The following is a 15,622-nucleotide window of genomic DNA, read 5'->3' on the forward strand; positions in this document are numbered from 1 at the left end:
CTAACCAGTTATGTTTAAAGTGTAATATACAAGTTGTTGACGGGATATATGGAATAACATGAAAATAAACAGTTATGTTAATAGTAAAATAGAAGTTGTTGACGTGATATATGGAATAACATTGCAGGAATGATACGTTTCTAACCCCAAAGTTTATCAGTGATTGCTAAGTGGTAAGAAGTCTGAGACTTCCACATTGGACAACCCGTTGGAATCGCACTTTCATGTCATGTTCTTTATGAACAGATATCCTGGTACATTTTACAAGAAATGTTACTGTGATAGCTTATAACGCAAAAACAGTAAAAAATAAATAACAAAATAAAGAAGATGAATAAAAACAAAAACTCGCAGTAATTTGTATTAAGGCATTTAATTTTGGAACACATCCACACTAAAGCATTAGAACAATAATATTGACTTTACTGGCATCGTTTTTATAATATCAAGACTTTTTACAGTGCAACTTTCTCCTACTTTACGTACACCCCAATCTGTTTTTATCTAAACACATATACATGTATATTAACATTAAAATAGTTGTATATATGTCAATTCATTTTCTCATTCACATTTTATTTTCAAATTGTATAAATATGCATAGACTCGATCAGTATAAATTGTGCAATGTTAGAGTAAATTACTTAAAAAAATGAACGCAAACATAATAGCGTTGTAACTCCTTTTTCAGATAAAAATGTTTTAACAATGCATCTGTATTAACATAGATATAATTATATCAATTTATCAATCGAATTTTCTCCGCCCTTTCCGTTGTTGGTAAGACACATTTTAAAACACCTATAAATCTAAATGAAACAAGCAAATAGATAAATGTTCAATCAGACGATGTATATACAGTAAGCTATTCTGTCATGTGTATATATGAATTATCTGAGAACATTTAAATGAAGATGTTGAGTCATGATTTAGGGTTGATTTATGTTCTTTGATCTTTTATATTCTGGTATGTCTGGTACAACATGTTTCTGTATGACAGCTCGTCCATTTTCGTCAATACATTTCGAGAAAATAACCTAAAAATAGAAAATTACAGTCAACTTATGACTCGCGTAAAACTATTTAAAGTATTGTTTTAATAAAACTATGATAAGCAGTAAGTACAGTTTTTGCACATGGAAATTCATTATTGTGTAGTAAGATATTGTATGAGGTGTGTATTATATGAGGTGTGTAATGGATGTGGTGTGTATTATTTGTGGTGTGTATGTATGAACTGTATGTGGCGTGTACTGTATGTGGCGTGTACTGTATGTGGCGTGAACGGTATGTGGCGTGTACTGTATGTGGCGTGTACTGTATGTGGCGTGTATTGTATGTGGCGTGTACTGTATGTGGCGTGTAATATATGTGGTGTGTATTGTATGTGGTGTGTATTGCATGAGGTGTGTATTGTTTTAGTTGTGTAATGTATATGGCGTGTAATGTATGTGGTGTGTACTGTATGAGGTGTGTATTGTATGTGGTGTGTATTGTTAATGGTCTGTATTGATAAAATAACGTTGTTGTATGACACGCGTCCCATGGTGAAATTTCCGGTATGTGTAAAACTCACGGACACGCCAGTCTGCTTTGCAAGAAAATGTATTGTTTGGTGTATATGATATTGACATTGTATGTTTTGTGTTTTGTCATGTTAATATTTTATATGGTGTTGCAATTAGTAGTTCTAATGGTTAAAATAAAATGTGAATATAGTCCAACTTAGTAAATTGTTTACTAAACATTTTGAACATGCCTTTTAAAATTCTATCAAGCATATATATTATGGTAGCACTGGGAAATAAAATATCTTTTCAGTATTTCTCAAATATTGTAATGTCATATCAATATAAAAATTGTCGGAGAACTCTGCTTTAAGAAGAGTTATATTTACCTCTGAGATAAACCCTGTGAATCCATCATGTTTCGGCATACTAAAGTCATCTAGGCATGGACCAAACTTCAAAGCTCCAATTCCAGCGGTAATTTTACCTGAAATAATAATACAGATATTCTTTATACATATAAAAGTCATACAATTCTTAAAACTTTGATATAAGTTGTATAATAGAAACAGAATATGCGTTCAATCAAAATAAATATAATGTTTTATTATGTAACATGATATGCTTCAGAATTGATAATATTATAGTTCCAGATGTATAACAAACTATATAGGTGTTATCTTAAGTCACTGTGATTGAAATATAACGTAAAGTCAGTATTTATCTATTTTTTTTTATCAAAAGTCTAGTATATTTCTATAAAAATTATCAAATAAAACTGGTTCATATTTTACCTCTAAGATTTTTCGAGCTAATAGAAGTATTGTTGCCACTTTCTACAAGTCCAACAATATGTTTACCATCGAAAAATAGCTTGAACGTGTTCCAGCCTTGCCTCTGTAAATAAATTTATAATCCATTAAGTTTGATAATGTGTTACTCTTCTTTTATTTAGCTCATACAAAAATAGTTTGCTAAATCATGATTATATTTCTTAGATGTTCCATAATTCACATATAGTGACCTACAGGCCCAATGGACACGGGTGTCTTTTCTTGTCCTTATATTTAATGTTATTGTTATATAACCAAACACATGTCGCAATGATAAACAATATCTTATGTTGTTTTACCTCATCTCATCTAGCTAACAAATAACTATTATGGAAAACTACATGTTTCCTTTTAAACATGGGTCCATTAGAGATTTTACTTAACGATGTACATGGTGAATAAAATGTTTTGATTATGAAACTTAAATCCGATGTTAAGTTAAGAAGACAATAAACACACAAAAGAGATTTAGAGTATACTTATATAACAGATTAAACGACTTACATCATAGGGTAGTTCTATGAAAACTGCATCAAACTTAGACGTTCCTCTAAACTCAATATTTGAAGTTCTTGGATTCAAACTAACTTCAAAAGAAGCTTTGCCGTTATCGACAGACATACAGTTAGACACCAGAATCTGCTTGCTGCTACCACTTGCAACCGCTGGGCAAAACGAAAAACAAAAATTATATTAATAACATTTAATAAACACCATATTGCCGGCTCGCCACGGCGAGCCGGTATTACGTTAGGATTTTACTTAGAAACAACCTAAAACTCCGAATCCATCCAAAAATTTAATCGAAGCTTGGCTTCCAGCTTTCTACAAAATTTATCTGTCAGGGCTGGAATCCAAAATTATTTAGCCAATCAAATTTAATCTTACATAGCGTCAAAAAACCTTCAATTTTCACGCCATTTTTAAAAAGCAGCAAGTATTGCTTTGAGCGCAAAGATATAATGATGATTAAATTGTTTGTTTTCATGAATTCTTTTCAATAAATCATATTTACACTGACTTTTGATTTCGCGATTTCACCTGTTTTCTCTGTAGTAAGTTTTCGTTTGGTTAATTAACATAAATGTACATCTGGTTCTGTGCATTTTTTTTTCTTTTTTCCGGTCATTTTATCCTTTCCGGTATTTAGTGTATGTATTTACTGTAGACTGGTCCCCTGCGAACTTCTAAAAATAATAAGACAGGGAACCAGATTAGTATTTACTGGGCAATCGGATCACCTCGGGCGACTTCAAGAATTGTCAATCTCCGAACTTGACGGAGATTGCCGAGTTGTTACGATTGATTTACTGGGATATACTATTCTCCGGTGCAGTCGCTTCTGGTCTCTCCCGGTCTTTTTTGACCGGGATTTACGAGACTTGAGAACTTGTACAAATCAAACGTTAATCATGCCCCATGAATCTAAATTCGCCCACACCCAAGAGAGTTCTTCAGTAATATATTCCTGTATAGGACTTGTGTCTGTCACTCATTCCAATACTAAATAACATATTACAACTTAACTTCGTATAGAGAGACATCTTTATGAATTCTATCTATCTAACATTTTTTTTGGTCAAGGTCAACAGGCCATATAGTAAATGCGCATAGACATAGGGACTTCATTCTATCTGTTTACATGCATCTTCATATATATCATATACTTATATTCCTCTTTGTTAAACTGAGAGAACTGGTTTCCATAACTTTATATGTCACTTTTATTTTGATGTTCGCTAAAGTCTCTTCAGCTAACAGAACTGTCATTTTTACATTTAAACACACCCCTGGAAAAAAATTACGAAGCGAGTCGCTACTAGCTTTTTTAAAAGCTAACCTTGTGATGTATATACTGTATAAGTGGTTAAGTAAGCGACGCAAAAATATTTGCGAATTTCGCTTACTGATGAAAATTGCTAGCATTTCCTCTATCGTAATTATCATCCAACCTGTCATTATATTCTACCCGGCCATGATTTACTAATATTTCCTCACGCGAAATGTCTGGAATTTTAAATTCGCTAACTTTTCGACACGCGGACATATCCACTTATACAGTATATAAATCCATCTATGCCATTAAAACAATCCGTTGATACAGTTCTATCTGAAATTGTTTAACATAAGGTAACATATAATTTAAGTACTTATAATGCTATGAAAGCGAGAAAAGGAAATATAAGAAACTTACGTTGGAATGTGATTTCCAGGGTAACCTCACGGAATGCGGTATGATCATAACGCCACACCTCCATACCGCCAGAACCGTCAAATTTACCATACGTTACTCCCTGCTCGGTACGGTTCTTAGACATTTCCCCAAATACGGAAATCCATCCATCGCCATAGTTCTTCACACTCCATTTCTCCTCTAGATGGTCAAACTTTGTCCAAACTTCAGCTTTGCATACTACGGTGACAAAAACAACTTGCTGTTTATATACCAACATACTTGTTGCAATAAGCTGGTACATGTACATGGAAAAGTAGTCTCCAATATTATGTTTTCTAATATCTACCTAATTTGTTTAAAACTGTCTTGCAATAACAAACATAGGTCTGAAAATAAGTATACGTGTTCTTCTCTTATTTTGAAAACTTTATGTTACATTCTCTAAATAAAGATTATGATTATTATTTTATATAAATTTATGTTAAAAGTGTCCAGGAAAATATTTTAAAATTATTCTCACAATAGTTTGAATGAAATGACAGATAATGTAATATGTTTTACCACATGATATAATAAAGTCAAAAACGCCTTTCCTCCATCCAAATAAATAAATAAATAAAAAAATAAATAAAAACGTGACTAAATCATCATTGATGGTTATTTTTGTCAGTTAAATATAGAGGATAGTTGTTAGTTTTGAGCGAATATAATTGATAATCAGGGATATATATCTCTCCGAGGAAGGAAATGTTTGCATTTGTTTTCACTCCAATGTGAGATATATCTATATTCAAGGAAAACAAACACAAGTCTTTTTTTTCTATTTTATTCGTTATTGATAAAATATAATAGATCTATGGTATGTTAGTCGACTTTTTAGTGAAACACTAGAAACAGACGCACATACAGATGATGTCCGCTCAAATGTTTATTGCGGCGTTACTCTTAACATTTTTAGTGTAATAATGATATCTCAATCAGGAAATTTGAAATGAAGAAAATGCAACAGTTGATTTAAATGTAAATTTATTGAACCATGAAAATGAAAACACACACCAATAAAGCGCTCAGCAGAGGTAATATTTTACTAAGTTTTGATAAAAGTTAGGACTGGTCATATTTACATTAAAGCCAAAATTGTTATTAAAGTCCGGCATTTGTTATATCCTTGATCCATGTTTAATTCTTCTGTATCGACACCGTTTTGTCATTTGTCGTTTTGTTTTTTAGATTAAATCACTTATCATTTCTCTTCGCCAACATCTGGCATATCTTGAACCACGTTTTCATATATATCATTAATCGACGTTGTTGTCATTTATTTATAATTTTTATCATGAGGTTAAATACATATATCCTGACCCATGGTCCTCATTTCTTTCATATGTCGCTTTGATTCTTCATATCTGTTATATCTCGACCCCCGTTGATGTCATATATCTGACATAACTTTAACCATAGTGGTAATATCTGTTATATCTCGACTCTTTTTTTGTGACACATCTGTCATATTTTGAATCATGGTCATCTCGATATATTATATCTATTATATCTCGGCCCCAGTTGTTTATATATATTATTTATAATATATTTTTCATATCTTTAATTTTGGTCATCATGATATGTGATATCTTGACCCCCGTTGCTGTAATACACCTGCCATATCTCAAACCATAGTTATCATATGTGTTTTTCTCTCGACCTCCGTTGTTGTTATATATCTTTCATTTTTTGAATACTGGTATCATATCTGTAATATCTAGACCAACTTTGTTGTCATATATCTGTCATATCTTGAACAGTAATCATTATATCTGTTATATCTTGAAATTTGGTCATCATGGTGTTATATCTAGACCCCCGTTGTTGTCATACACCTGTCATATCTCAAACCATAGTTATCATATCTGTTATTTTTCGACCACCGTTGTCGTTATATATCTGTCATATTTTGAATATTGGTATCATATCTGTTATATCTCGACATACCTTGATGTCATATCTTGAACCATAGTCATCAATCTGTAATATCTAGACCAACTTTGTTGTCATATATCTGTCATATCTTGACCGCCGTTGTTGTCATATATCTGTCATATCTTGAACCATAGTCGTCATATCTTTTATATGTCGATCCCCTTTTTGTCTTATATCTGTCATATCTTGAACCATAGTCATCATATCTGTTATATCTCGACCACCTTTGTTGTCATACATCTGTAATTTCTCGACCACCTTTGTTGTCATACATCTGTAATTTCTCGACCACATTTGTTGTCATACATCTGTAATTTCTCGACCACCTTTGTTGTCATACATCTGTAATTTCTCGAAAACCGTTGTTGTCATACATCTGTAATTTCTCGACCACCTTTGTTGTCATACATCTGTAATTTCTCGACCACCTTTGTTGTCTTAATTATATCTGTTATCTCTTGACCGCCGTAGTTGTCATATATCTGACTTATCTTGAACCATAGTCATCATATCTGTGATATCTTGACCGCCGTTTATGTATTATTTCTTGAATTTTGGTCATCATATGTGTTATATCTCGACATCCGTTGATGTGATATATCATGTATATTTCTATCACGTTGTCATTGTTATATGACCCACTGTTTTTGATAATACCGCACATACTACCTGATCTAATACATTTTCCCTACATATATCTACATAGATACATCATGACTAATTTCGTAACAAAAGGGACGTGAACAAATGTTCTCAAGAAGAACATGTTACACGTTGAAATGTTACAGTACATTTAATACCTACACAACGTTTATAACAATAAGCATATGTAATTCCTATATAATTATGCTTCATCTAACTAACATTTGAAAGCACTGTTAAATATTTGATAAAAACATAACATCACTGTAAAAAAAGCTACAAGATATTGGTATAACCATTATCACTATACCAGATAGATATTTAATCTAAATTTTTCAACCTTGTGTAAAATGAATCCATCTTTGTTCATCCTTGTATTTTACAAGAACAAACTTGACCATAATCCAGATAATAAAAGATAAAAACTTCATTTGTTGTAAAACATGTAAGTCCTATGGCGTTAATATTTCTTGTATAAAACATGTGACATTTTGAAAATAGATCTATATATAAATTTCATGTACCTCAATATGATTTAACAGGCAGAATAGATATAAAAGAGCTGTACTTACTGTTATTTAGGGAACTACCATCACATGTACATATATCTGGTGCAAATTTTGTACCAGGCGCACAGCTCAGTTCTTGCATAGCATCATTGTCAAAATACTTCGTCGGTCTGCCCACAATAGCCGAAAGTCGACAGTCTAAAATATATCAAACTTATAGTAGCTCATAGATCAATAAAAAAGTTAGAAACAATGATGATAATGTGACTCATCTATACCGAATTAATCATTATATCGATAGTTAAATATTAAGGTAATGACTGACCGTTTACGTTTAGACCGACTATACCGGCTTGAAGAACCTACTTAATTCAACCAACTGGTTATTATAGTAAACAACGTTTTCACATATGCAAATGAATAACATATTTGATGAGAATTAAGATATTGATATGATAAAATAGAATTAGTATTTGCTAGAGTTTTTTAGTAAGCATTTACTACATTAAATTTGTCGACCCTAGGCTGCGCCGTTCAACAAATTTAATTGTGTAATGCTTAGTAATAAATACTAACTAATTTAGTGTTTGAAATTATTTTTATAAAACTGTCGATTTACTAGACGAATAAAATCAAGCCAATTTATTAAAGTAAATGTGTTATGATTCATTTTAAATACTGCAATTCCATTGAACAAAAATAATTTCAAACACTAATATATATAAGAAATCTACGTCAAAATGTACAAACCTTCTTTATAGCCTCTTGGACACATTTCCTGACGACAAGGATCAAACAAATCTTCCACTAACTCACATTGGCCAGTAGTGACGTCATAGTAATAGTCTTGACGACAACAGTAAGGATCATCAAATCCTTCAGCCGTGCATTTCATGTAAGTACGACACAATCCATCGGTCAATGCATACGACTGTACAGGTTTGTCTCCCGTTATCTTGCCACACACCTCTGTCATTTGAAAACGATTTCAAATATTTACTTCAAAACATCAAAACAAAAAATTTGAACATAAAAATGACCTTTGTTTAATCTAGTTTTGATGAAAAGTTGAACAGATAACTAACGAAATGTTTTCTATCCTGCCAGGACTTAATGTAATTCCGGAACAAGTAATAAAACAGCTTATAAGAAAATTTTCTTCTTCATGATATGTTTCTATTCTTATTGTCGCTAAAAGCCCAAATTCAGTATTTCGTATGCAAAACGTCACAAAGAAAACTACTGACATTCATTATTAGAATTAAAATGTTCCTATGTATATGCGTAGCATTCACAAGTTTATATAAACAGCAGTTTGTTTACGTTGCATAAAATGTGAGAACGTTAACTGGCATTTTTTTAGAGAAATTTAATGTATAATTTATGTTTGTCAGTCTATTAACGGAGATAACCTGGTATTTAAATGTATAATTTCAAAGCACATCAAGCAAAAAGTATTTTATAATGTTAGTTGGTATTTCACCTTGCTAAAGTTAATCATACAAATACCTGTATGTATTGTTTGTACTGACACGGATAAACACGTGTGAGAGCTTGTATAGATGAGAAGGGAGACTTACTTGTCTTGTATTCAGATGGACATGAGTCAGTGCACATAGGATCATCTTTGCATCTACCCTTGTCAACATCATACGACGTGCCTGACATACAACACAGCGGATGGGCGTGTCCACTTTGACAGTCCCAGTATGTACGACAGTTTCCATCATAGAACGGTTGTGTTCGAGCACCAGGAACAGAACATCCATCTAAAACAATACACTCAATTTGTTTTGTGGCTCTTAATAAAAACTTCAGATATACAGTATTAAAAACAAAACAAAAACTAATTCCAATAAAGAAAGATTTTTTATTTAAAATACTTGGCTTGGCAGATAAATGAATGTTTAAATACACGTAAATGTGATTATTTTGGTGTACAGAAAATGTTATTTGTTATTGAATATGTTCATTTCTAAGTAAAAATAATGCTTGCGGGTTTAATCCACTTTAGCCGTTATCATGTTTTTTATGTTTTTTGTTTTGTTTTGTTTTTGTTTTCGAATACTATAGTATATATTGCTAGGAACAACGTTGACATATAAGAAGTTTGAACCATGTAATTAAGGGCCGTAAATTGTACTAAAGCTGAATTTTATATAGGATTTGGAAATATATACACACCTCTCTTGAGAGGACATGGCGCACGACAAACTTCAAGTGGATCATCAACACACCGCAGTTGTATCTGATCGAATCTTTTTCCAGCTGAGCAACATGCAGGTTTGGAAACACCATTCTCGCACTGCCAAAACGTACGACAGTTCAATATTTCTTTATCTGCATATTTTGTGATCGACGAGTTTCGGCATGGGTCTTTTGGAAAAGAAGAATATAAATACATGAAATCAAGGGATAATAGCTTGCAAAAATGTAAAATATAAAATAACAAAACAATGTTTAATTTATAATTTAAACACATATCTTACGAAACGGAAAATTTCAATCACAAATGTGAATGATATTTTGATATGCCATGTCTTATACGTTTACAATAATAGAATCGTGAAATAAAACAGTCTGTGAGTTTTTATTACTGTGGCAATGTTGACAGATGAATAATAGTGGAAACAGAAATTATAATGTTTATAACTAGCTTTCTTAACATTTAGGATTTAAGATGGATTGTAAAATAATTTCTTACAATTTCTATTTATCGTATGTATCACATTTGAATCTATCTGATTACTGGAACTAACTAGGACTAATGTTATATGAGAAAGTTTGGTCTTGACACCAGCTGAACTCGAACTTACGGTCCTTTGTTTGACAAGCAGAAACCTTAATCAGTATGTCACCGATCAACTCGCTTTCGAATACTGCTATTCAAATTGTAATTTGCTATTACCATTTGGACATATATATCCCTGTTTAGCAAGGTCTTCAACGCGTTCACATGTCCACGTTCTTCCGAAGCCCCAATACGATCCAAACGCACACCTCATCTTCCAGGCAACATAAGATCCAATGGCTGTACGTTGACACACGACGTAACTTTTACAATCAGATGGATATGGCACGTAACAAATTGGAAGGTTGCATTTCGCTCGACGACATACAGCTGAAGAATGATATAAATAATAACGTGAAAGAAATAAGTGAACAGACAAATGTGTATATAAGATTGCAGAATTAAATTGCCGAAGGAAATCGACAACGTTTAATACGGGATATATACGTTTAATATGAGCGTGAAACTACTGTTAATTTTACAGAACCTTAAAAAGGTAAAACTTAGCTTAACGAAATAAGAAATACCTGGGTCAACTCTAGATCCATTCCATGATGGTGGCTCCGGTGAATCTGTTACTGTTGGATAAGTGGGTCCTGTTTGTGATTCATCTTTTTAAAAGAGAAAAATATAACACTTTACTTGTTAATTGGCATAAATATTACAATGGAATAAACAATAAAGAAGTTAATATCATCCGACTTGAATAATTGCGTTCAACTGCACAATCATTGTGAGAAAATTAACACAACAAGAATTGTAAGGAAAATATGGTGTAAACTAGAATAGCAGTTACTGACTTACCATTAACAATAGTATTCTAAATACAAAGATATTGGATTAATTAACGTAATCAACAATACAAATTCAAGATGTAGATTACCTCTCAGACAGAATATGCCACCCCATCCAATCGGGCAGTTACAGATTCGTGTTCCAGCTTGATTTGTACACGTTCCACCATTTTTACACGGATTCGGTTTACATCGGTCTGAAAACAATATTTCCCGTTTAATTTGTTATTCTCAATAGTTCTATATATCCTTATACTCGTATGAAATTTCATTTTTATTGTTCACAGTTATTGAAAAACAAAGTTATTAGCTTTGTGCATTTTCACATATACGAGTACATTACTCTTTTAACCTATTAAGGGGATTTGAAACGTACAAATAATGATGATCTTATTATCTGATCTGAACATAGAAATGTAACATAAAAGCAAACAAAACAAGCACTACATTTATAAGATTACCTTTTCTCATAAACGTGCCGTATATTTGAACTTCACACAGATGAAGATATTCTGGACGTAGGTCTTTGATATGTATCATGACAACTTTTGCCTCAGTACCAGCAGGAAGTTGGATTTCCTGTACATTTCCTAAGATACCAGCATGATAATATATTGGGTTAAGGTCTTCGTGTGTAAGTCCAGCAAGGATTTCTATGTCATGAGCACGCTCGCCTGGATAAATATAAACAATATAGTTGTTAGACTTGGTGATCAAATTTTATAATTCTCACGTAGCTTGATTATTTTCGAATTACACTTTATTGTCAATATTAAAACAAATATTTATTATTTAATATTTTCTGTACTATTTTATCCATAATGAAAACATGTTAACGAATGCCTTATGGCTATTTGTTTTTGGTTCAAGTAGAAAATATATTTATAGAAAAGCTGACAAATAGAAAAAATAACAAAAAGTACAAAAAGTAAATGGAACATGTTCTAATTAATAATTAGATATTCGATATTGGAATGTGTTTTAACAAAGGAATGTATTAGATACGTACTACAACAATCTTGTCTATTATAGAGTACCATCCTCTGAAGATCGTATACGTCACCAAGATCTACCTTCCAGTAAGGTCTGCGCTCTCTGTCCGTATGGAAACATGTATTGTTGGCATTAAACATTAAGTTTCCACTAGAATCTCCATCATTACCCTTCTCACCAGCAAAGTTGATGTCATTCCGATATAAACTTGACATTTCTGTAGGCTTGCCATATGCTATGTTGTTCGAATCTTTAAACGTATAAATATATAGGTCATTATTTCAATATCTACAATGGGCTATAAATTGAAAATGGAGTATGGGTAATTGTTAAATAAGGTTATTTCTTTGAACAAATGTCATACATTTCTGATTTAAAAATAACGATAACATTTAAAACATAAAATGGACATTACCTTTTCATATAACCCATAAATATATTTAACTGTAAACAAATAATGTTGTATTTACATTTTAATTATTCTGAACTAGAATATTTTCAAGTCAAAAAGTTGAATGAATTTTGTTTCTATAAACATTTTTTAAACAGTAACATAATAATGCACATACCGATCTGGCAATAATTGCCCGACCATCCAACGGGACACATGCACAAGAAGTCTCCGGGTCTGTTTGTACATGTTCCTCCATTTAAACATGGGGAAATTGCACATAAATCTAAAATACATCATTTCTAAATGTTCATAACCGAAACTCAGCAAATAGTTATATTTACGAATAATGTAAAAAATAATGACAATTCGTGAATTTGTAACGTGTATCTTAATCAAATAGATATATTTTTAAATAAACAAATGGATAAATAAAAAGAACTGTCAGAAAGTATTTAATCTTTACATAGTTAATAAGACATGATGTCTAAGAATTTACATTTGTCCATTGTATTAGAGGTTTGGTTATCACAAAATGACAATTGAGCAGAAAGTAGATTAGACTGCTTGGAAGTGAAGATTGGCTTGACTTAAAGCGGGTCGTATTGGCAAGACTTTACCACCGTTTGTATTATCAGAGTTAAAGCCAGTGAAAATTATTGTACTACAAACAATTTTTATATGTGTTGAAAAATATCAATACAAAACAAAACGAAAAAGAGTAGCCACAAAATTCTGATAACAATTTCTTAAATTAAATAACAATTGAAACATGCTTATGGAAGAAATCAATTTATTTCTAGAAGGTTTTGAATATTAGATCTATCCACAAGTGAAACAAATTGTAATCATTTAAGATAATACTGCTGAAATATCTTTTGTTATATGACGGAAAATGCAAACCCTACAAGCAAGCAAAAGATATTTTTACGTTAAATATTTCAACTCAACTGCCACATTACCTTCTCTAGAAAAGCTACCATAAATTTCTACTTCACAAAGATGTAAGTATTCAGGGAACAGATCATTTATTTGAATCCTCACAAACTGTGCAGGTTGACCGGATGGCAGAGTTATTTCTCTCGAGGTTCCCAAATTCCCAGGAATATAGTTAATTGACATCATGTCATCAGGTGTGAGACCCGCTAGAATTTCTATATCATGTGCCCGTTGTGCTACAAATACATGTAACAAACACTATAGATACATAATAATTAGAAACACAATGTAAGACAATAAGTATTATCTATATCTTATACTTATTTGCGTCATGTGACTGAACAAATATATTCCATTATTTGTATGCACACGTGTCTGTGCAAAATCACCTTTACTCAGTTTTGAAGTCCAATACAAACCTTACAATAAAAACTAAATTAGTCAAAATAAAAACATATTTGCAGTTAAAAAAATCAATATGTTTATATTTGTAATAGATAAAATGTACTTTAAGGAAGGAATCTACGAATTTTGACAGTTGTCAGATACAATTAAGTATATCGTATAAAAGCGCTAATATACAATGCTTTGTACATGAATGAATACATTTGAACTCGGATCTTGCAGCTCTAATATGGTTAGCTTCTTAAAAGCTAAATAATCCTTATATGTTTATGTATTAAACAGAATGCAATTTGATAACGTAAGAAAAGTTCAACGCCGTTAAAAATATTCCTCACCTAAAAAGAAGTACAATACCATGCGAGCAGTCATTTAGTTTTTAATGAATTGTCAAATATGAGTTACATTTAGTTAATCCACTTACTGCAACAATCAAGTCTGTTATGAAGGACAATCCTCCGTAGATCATATACAGCTCCGAGATCTACCTGCCAGTAAGGTCTGCGCTCCTTGTTTGTATGGAAACATGTATTGTTGTTATTAAACATCAAGTTTCCACTAGAATCTCCATCATTACCCTTCTCACCGGTGAATATAGGGTCATTAAGGTACAGACTAGACAGTTGTGTCGGTTTACCATAAGCAATATTGTCTGCACCTAAAATTGATTTAAAAAATACATGCAAGTTTAATCAAAGTCTTTTAAGCTGTTATTATGTATAACACGAGCAATTTAATTTAGAATAACCCCATTACCTAAAAACGTTATTCTGAAGGCATGACTGTGACAAGATGTACACTTAACGCAACACGAGTCAAATTCTTTTTCTTGAATGTAATCACATATGATTTGTCCTTTTTTGCATATAATTACAATTGATCATTCATCCATGACGGAACGTGATATTCGTATATGTTTAACTTTTTGCAAAATAAATATCAAATCATACACGATTGGAACGCAAATCAAAAAGTGCGCGTGTCATTTGCAAGCGTAAAACACTCCTTTCAAAATAGACTGTTTTATTTTGCTTATTTAGATCTATCTTTGGTAATCTATGTCAATCGCATTTGCCGTTTGCAATGTGTCAATTACTTTCTTTGTTCATTTTACTTTTAGATTTCAAGTCATTAGTAGAATCTGGAGGCCAGCTGCTTCAATTACTGACATAACTTACTTATCTGACAATATTTGCCGATCCAGTCTACTGGACACACACATAAATTGTCCCCAGCTATATTTGTACAATTACCGCCGTTCAAGCATGGTGAAATTCCGCATAGATCTGTTTAATAAATATAAAAATATAATTTTAAGTTTGTTTATTCTATTTGTTTTTCCGACATTAAAATAGTGACATATTTGTCTATGTTGGCATTGACAAAATTGAATTATAAAAATTCCAAATTCACCAACTTTAAAAGTTTAAATATCAAGTACAAAACCAAGTACAATGTATATGTAATGTCTTGTTTCCTATAATTTTTCAAATTAAAGCGATAACATGAACATGTATAAGCCACACATTATGATTAAATATCATTTAGATTTGTTAAAAACGTATTACTGAATATAAATATCATAATAAATGTTGGAGAATATTCTCGGGATCAAACGAGCGAACAACTACATGTATTTCTATCTAACCCTTGTTGATGTACATTTA

The 15,622-nt window shown here is 31.7% G+C and overlaps 1 protein-coding gene across 11 annotated transcripts in view; it reads right to left on the reverse strand.

Annotated features, from left to right (window-relative positions):
- Window positions 1–354: 354 nt before the first annotated feature.
- The window catches only part of LOC132734721 (uncharacterized), a 28,768-nt gene continuing 13,500 nt past the window's right edge, over window positions 355–15,622 (reverse strand). For all 11 annotated transcript variants that reach the window (XM_060721555.1, XM_060721557.1, XM_060721564.1 and 8 more), the window contains 18 exons: window positions 15,134–15,241; window positions 14,380–14,613; window positions 13,577–13,789; window positions 12,793–12,900; window positions 12,240–12,473; window positions 11,692–11,904; window positions 11,320–11,427; window positions 10,964–11,047; window positions 10,554–10,766; window positions 9,830–10,021; window positions 9,226–9,414; window positions 8,396–8,614; window positions 7,709–7,843; window positions 4,536–4,754; window positions 2,846–3,006; window positions 2,303–2,405; window positions 1,898–1,995; window positions 355–1,037 (listed from right to left, as the gene is read on the reverse strand). In XM_060721555.1, coding sequence (XP_060577538.1) covers window positions 930–1,037; window positions 1,898–1,995; window positions 2,303–2,405; window positions 2,846–3,006; window positions 4,536–4,754; window positions 7,709–7,843; window positions 8,396–8,614; window positions 9,226–9,414; window positions 9,830–10,021; window positions 10,554–10,766; window positions 10,964–11,047; window positions 11,320–11,427; window positions 11,692–11,904; window positions 12,240–12,473; window positions 12,793–12,900; window positions 13,577–13,789; window positions 14,380–14,613; window positions 15,134–15,241 — 2,939 coding nt within the window. In that variant the 3' untranslated portion in view covers window positions 355–929. The remainder of the gene's footprint in view (window positions 1,038–1,897; window positions 1,996–2,302; window positions 2,406–2,845; window positions 3,007–4,535; window positions 4,755–7,708; window positions 7,844–8,395; window positions 8,615–9,225; window positions 9,415–9,829; window positions 10,022–10,553; window positions 10,767–10,963; window positions 11,048–11,319; window positions 11,428–11,691; window positions 11,905–12,239; window positions 12,474–12,792; window positions 12,901–13,576; window positions 13,790–14,379; window positions 14,614–15,133; window positions 15,242–15,622) is intronic.

This window comes from Ruditapes philippinarum, unplaced genomic scaffold (assembly GCF_026571515.1).
Source record: "Ruditapes philippinarum isolate M1 unplaced genomic scaffold, ASM2657151v2 ctg465_1_1_1_1, whole genome shotgun sequence".
NCBI classification, from domain to species: domain Eukaryota; kingdom Metazoa; phylum Mollusca; class Bivalvia; order Venerida; family Veneridae; genus Ruditapes; species Ruditapes philippinarum.